General features: G+C 58.0%; 1 protein-coding gene across 4 annotated transcripts in view; it reads right to left on the bottom strand.

The window, feature by feature from the left end:
* Window positions 1-346: 346 nt before the first annotated feature.
* Window positions 347-6,000, bottom strand: part of USP20 (ubiquitin specific peptidase 20) — a 33,137-nt gene continuing 27,483 nt past the window's right edge. For all 4 annotated transcript variants that reach the window (XM_084799944.1, XM_084799947.1, XM_084799946.1 and 1 more), the window contains 8 exons: window positions 5,795-5,975; window positions 5,586-5,712; window positions 5,193-5,362; window positions 5,022-5,103; window positions 4,286-4,394; window positions 3,212-3,314; window positions 2,307-2,378; window positions 347-1,712 (listed from right to left, as the gene is read on the bottom strand). In XM_084799944.1, the coding sequence (XP_084656070.1) occupies window positions 1,552-1,712; window positions 2,307-2,378; window positions 3,212-3,314; window positions 4,286-4,394; window positions 5,022-5,103; window positions 5,193-5,362; window positions 5,586-5,712; window positions 5,795-5,975 (1,005 nt within the window). In that variant the 3' untranslated portion in view covers window positions 347-1,551. The remainder of the gene's footprint in view (window positions 1,713-2,306; window positions 2,379-3,211; window positions 3,315-4,285; window positions 4,395-5,021; window positions 5,104-5,192; window positions 5,363-5,585; window positions 5,713-5,794; window positions 5,976-6,000) is intronic.

The following is a 6,000-nucleotide window of genomic DNA, read 5'->3' as shown; positions in this document are numbered from 1 at the left end:
TGAGGGTCCGGAGCGTAGATTAGTATAAGCAGGTTAGTTTAAGTTGTACGAGCTAGTTGGAACAAGCCTAAAGGCCAAGCTTTCATAATAATAGAAAGTCTCCGTGTCATTACTTGGGTGGCTGGCAGGTCAAGACAGTCTGGTGACAGAAGCTAGGAGCCAACATGTGGGGGTGCTGGCCACTAAACACACCCCTGCTGGGGCTGCCTGTGGGGTTGGTGGGTCCCAGCAAAGGAACTTGTAGTGTCCCAGCCCACCCTCCCCCACCTCCCCGACCAAGGTTCCCCAGGCCTCTGGCTGTGCTCATCACCACTGGAGGCAGACACCACAGTGCCACAGCACAAGCTAGGGGCAGGGAGGAACGCATATTTATTGTGACATTCTGAACAACTGCGTCACAGTAGTGCAATGAGCCAAGGGCTCTACAGCAGACTTCAAAAGATGGCAGCTAACAGGGTATGTCCCAGCAGCAGCCCGCCCGTGGGTCCACACGCCACCCATCTCAGTGGGAAGAAGCAGGCCTAAGGGACATCAAACACCCGGGCCTGTGCCCACTTCTGAAGAGACTGGTAGTCACTGTCCTCTGGAGGCCTCTTGGTCCCAGGATCCCTGTCACCACCCCAGACTTAGCTTTGAACACCTTGCCCTAGACGGTCTGTCCAGGCTTCTCCAGGACCCCAGAAACAGAACAGTCTTTCTCAGGCTCAGCAGGTCCTCAGTACCTCTGCAGTGGCCTTGCAGGACACTCTAGACACATGCTTGTGTGAGTGGCCACAGACCACAGCCACCCAGAGTTGGGGGCGGGGCAGGGGATCAGGCTCACTGTAGGCCACACAGGAAGCTGAGCAAGTGTACCAGCACATGAGGTATCTGCTTCACCCCATCCCTCAGGGGCTTAGGAGCCACTGCACTGGGCAAATAGCAGCCAGTCTGCCAGTGGCGCAGCAGGACAAGGTGGGTCCTCTACCCTCTAGAAGCAAAACTTGCCCTTTCTTTGTTCCAGCCATAAGAGTCAACAGAACAAACGAGGGCCAGGCTGGGCCTCCACCATGATAAGAGGTGCTGTGGGCCGACACCCAGAGCCCTCACATGCACTCTGTCCCTGTGCATGGACATCTGCCTCCATGAGCCCCCAATGTGTTGGGCCAAGTCCACAGCAGGAAATACCCAAAAAGTGACAGCCACTCCCGGCCCCCCTTCCCAGGCAGGGTCCAGCATTGGCTGCCGGGCGCAGCATGGGGCTTCTGGGACAAAAGCTGAGCCCAAGTTAGCAAGAGGGCAGGTTTCGGGGACACAGCGATGACAGTCAGGAGTCCTCAGAAGCCTGAGAGGATATATTTTCCAGCACAGCATCTCTCTCACGGCGGACCAGCCGCTCAGCCTCTGCACCTGGCAGAGCAGCTCAGCTGCAGGGCACAGACACACCCTCTGGGGAACGGCGAACACCAGCCTTCAGGGACAGTGGGCACTCAGCGGGACGCAGCCTTCAGAGGGACGCAGGGCTGTCTGGAGCGGGATAGGGCCAACTACAGGCCCTCAGCCTGGCCAAAGTCACACAGCCCGAGTCTCAGCCTCAATCTTCTGCTCTCCGTGCAAGCCCTCCGGGTCTGGGAGCTGGGCCACACTCTGCCGGATGGCAATCTCAGGGCCACCCCCGTACAGGCTGTTCAGATAGGTCCAGGTCTCCTCAGAAATCTGCCCATAGTCAGCCCCTGTGGACCAGATGAGGGACACTTACACAGAGGCCACAATGTATGCGGGTCCTCAGGGGAAACACCTGCTAGGCAGTGGGAAACCCCTGGGGACAAGGATGCGGATGGTGAGTAAACACAGGCCCTCCCAAAAAGCTGCTGTGGTAGAAATGCCATTCCTCTGAGGGCCCCAGAGGACAGGACTCTGGTTGTTGTCTCTGGTTTCCCAGGGCTAGCAGCAAGCAGAAGAGGCAGGGTGTGGTGTGGGGCCTGGACAGCCTGCACACAGGCCAAGCACCTGGTATCCCCTACATGGCCTCTGTGCCTGGACTTGGAAAAGGACTTTGAGAGCAGGAAATGGTGGTGCATGCATTTCATCTCAGCACTTGGGGAGGCAGAGGCAGGCAGAGCTCTGTGAGTTTGAGGCCAGCCTGGTCTACAAAGTCAAGGCTACACAGAGAAACCCTGTCTTGAGGGGGAGGGGGGAGAAGGAAGGAAAAAAGGAAAAGAAAAGGGGGGAAAAGCTTCCTGGAAGGACAGGAAGTCATGGTTACCTGGTAGCCTGAAGGTAAATCGGGGGACCTGGCTGGGCTAGTGGGGTCCTGGGGGACTCACCCTGCTTTAGCTGGATATGGCCACTGCCTTTGACCTGCGCAATCCTGCTGTTGTCGATGGGCCCAGGAGGCTCTGTAATAGACAGGACACTGGGCTCAGTGTTACGGGAAGCTCTGTCCTTCATCAAGCTTATTCCTCGGGGCCACAGAAGCCAGAGCCAAGGCTAGCAGAGGACACTTGGTCCAGAGCCTTCTCTCTGATTCTAAGTCAACCTCTCAGGACTCTGGGCCCAGAAAATGGTACACCTCGGTGACATGGGGTTGCTTTGGGCATCAGTGGTGGGTACCATGTGCCGAGTGCCCTTCCTGGTCCGCACCGTCTCATCTAACCCTCAGCAACTGTGGAAAGGAAAACCATTTCTACAGGACAGAGGCCTGGCCAGCTGAGAGGCCTGGCCAACTCAGAGCTGGCAGAGGCAAGGCCAGCAGCCAGGCCCCGGCCAGAGCCCCAGCCCAAGGGCTATGTTCTCAACCATGGCGCACTGACTGCTTCAGGCAGCAGAGGACAGGGCTGGAGCAGTGACCCAGTGCCCTCCCCAGCACAGGCTGTCCTTGCTCTGAGCAGGATGCCGGTGCCTAGCACAGGACACTCACGGGCTCCACCAACCTGCCAGGCCCCCAAGAGCCTGGCCTGAAGAAGCCTGAGTGTGGCTGAGGACGGCCCAGGTCTAGGTCTGCTACTGTTTGCTGGTGAGTTTGAGGAATCCTGAAAGCTCACTTATTATAAGGCTGTCTCCATTCCTGCAAACCCAAGGGGGCGGGCAAACAAATACTCCAGGTCTAGAACTGTCTACCCCAAGGTCAGCAGGAATAGACAGGGAATGCGGGCTGCAGTGGTGCCACCAGGCTGGAGGAGTCCCCACTGTCTCAGGCAGGCCCTACCCACAGGCCTGCACCTCCACTCACCACTGTCCTTCCCCTTGACGAAAGCCTCCCACTCGCGGAACCAGTGCATGCTGATGCAGTAGATGACTCCGGGAGACTCCTCGGCTTGGAATGCCTTGTTGAGCTGCAGGGTAAGGCAGGCAGGGGCCAGTCAATCTGTCCCCTGTTCCTCATGACCTCCCAAAGTCCCGTCCCAGCCCCTGAGTCTCTCATAAACAGTGGATGCCTCAGGCAGAAAATCAATGACCCCTTGATACCATCAAGAAGAAAGAATGCACAGGGCTGGAGAGACAGCTCAGTGGGTAAGAGCACTGGCTGCTCTTGCAGAGGACTTGGGTAGCTCACAACCATCCATAACTACAATTCCGATGCCCTCCTCTGACCGCTGAGGGCACCAGGTATACATGGTGCGCACACACACATATATGCAGGCAACACATTCAAACACATGAACTAAATCTTAAAGAAAGACACCAATCCCCCACTGACCAACCAGGCCACAGCAGATAAAGCCACTGGCACTCTCTCATGCCGACTAAGGTCACAGGAAGTTGCCATTTTCTCCCCTTGTAGATGTAGCATCTGCTCACATGCTGCACAGACCTCTCTAACAGCTCGGGTGCTAGGTGCTGGGGATGATGCCAGGGCAACTCAGGTGCTAAGCTGCACCTACAGCCACAAGGCAAGGGCCTGAAATATACCTTCCCGCTATTTTAAATACTTAAGGACCTGTCCTGTGTCCCACCCGCAGCAGTCCCTGTCCCAGCAGCCTCTTTCCTGATGGGCCACACTCCTCACACTTAATGTAAGTCTCAGGCACCTTCCACAGGGGGGTGTAGAGCCCAGCGGTCCTCAGCTAGGAGTGTTCCAGTCCCCAGGGCAGCGCTCCAGTGAGGCACAGGATGGCAACCACAATAAAGAGAGGCTCAGCCCGAACCACTGAAGCCAGGAGCAAGCAGAGCACACCGCCAGCACTTGCCAACAGCAGCGCCTCTGCCAGCAGAAGGCTCTCAGTCTCTACCCTCCGCCACTCTGCATAACACTCCTCAGAGCCTGACAGCACACAGTCCCCAAGTCCCTGTTTCCCGCAGGCACCTTGATGAAAGTGTCAATCTCCACCCTCCTGCGCTTGGCCAGGGCCTCAATCTCCACCTGGCAGATGGAGCACACATACAGATGGTTCACAGCAGGGCCGCCCCCAAACCTGCTCAGGAAGAGAGAGAGCCAGCATCAGCAGGGGAGGTGCCCCTCTGTCCTCAGCCGTCATCTCTATCACACTGGGAGCACAAAAGGCTGGCAAAGGTCCCCTGTGCCTGCTTCTCTGCAAAAGGTGCCTAGAGCTCTGCTGCATACTGTGGCTACCAGGAGCCTCGAGGCCTGAGTGCAGGGCAGTGAGGCAGCAGGTAGGACACAGGGTCCCTGGCCTTAGGGCCTGTTTCTCACCCGCTGGCAGCTGGCAGCAGGGCCCTCTTTCCCAGGGCCAGATCCCACATACCCAGCTCCACAGGGCCCCGGTCTAGGCTCGGTTACTGTAGGAGAACTGCCTGCTCTTGGTGGCGCTGCGCTTGGCCCCGGAAGTCCCCAAGCTAGAGCAGTAGTCTCAGGGTGACAGGTCCTGGCTCCATGAAGAGAAGGCTCAAGGCCACCACCCACCTCAGGCATGAAGGCAATATTCAAGGGCTTTCCACGGTATAGCCCACAGGCTGACTGGATTCTCACCAACCACTGTGTCCCCTTCACTGGCACTTGAAGAAGGTGGTGCTGTAGATGTGCTGCCTGGGGACTAGGGGCAGTAGAGCCTGCTGTCACGCCGCCAGTTCCCAGCACCTACCTGCTGTACAGGTGCTCCCAGACGCTCTGCGGCAGAATGACCACCAGGTCATCGATGTAGTGGTATTTGTTGGGTGGGATACCTGTGAAGGGGAGGCACAGGGAGGGAGAGCTGGGGCTTGGGGCGGCCCCTCCCCCCTCCCCACCCCTCTCCCAGGGGCAGGCTGCTCACCTCCATGGGAGCACAGGAAGGTGTGGTTGGTGATGGGCCCCGGCTCTGCAAAGGTGTTGAACTTGTTGAGCCATTCTCGGGACACATAGAAGCGGAGCAGGCTGGGCTCCTGCATGGCAGCCAGGGACACTACTTGCTGCCGCTCACGCATGGCCTCCTCGCTGCTCTTCCTGGGATGGACGGGAGAGTGGTATGAGCCACTAGGCCTGGGCCCAGGCTGTGCATGGACACCAGGCCACACCCCGGCCAGGGTGTATGCAGAGCCTCCCCTTAGCATGCTGGGGTGTGGCCTGAGCCTCTCACAGGGACACCACAGAAAAGCTCAGGAAAGCTCCAGAAACAGCAGACACAGGCAGACAGTGGGGGCGGAGGGGGGGTCCCCACCAGTCTCACCTGTAGAAGAGCACATAGGCCTCCACATTCTGTACCACTGTCTCATGGACCTCGGTGACATACTGGTCATCAAATTCATACCACTGCCCGTTGATGACATTCTGACAGTAGGCAATGTAGTGCCCACCTGGTAGACAAGCACCAGGTTATGGAGACCACAGGGAATAGGCAGTGCAGAAGGGCCTGGCTGGGGCGGGGGGCATACTCACTGCCTGCTGTGCCATGGTGACAAATGACAGAGAGGAGGTCATAGGTGGTGACCTGGGATGTGCACTCCTTGGCCAGAAAAGGGCGCAGGTCCAGCCCCTCGAGGGGAAAGGAGACGTGGCTGCTGACTTTGAAGGAGTACATCACCTCATGCCGGAAGCGCTTCAGGTGGACACACAGAATCTGAGGGGAGAAGGCGGGCCAGTCA

This window comes from Acomys minous (genome assembly GCF_964271855.1).
Source record: "Acomys minous genome assembly, chromosome: 10".
In the NCBI taxonomy this organism is placed as follows: domain Eukaryota; kingdom Metazoa; phylum Chordata; class Mammalia; order Rodentia; family Muridae; genus Acomys; species Acomys minous.
This window is presented reverse-complemented; position numbering and strand designations above follow the sequence as displayed.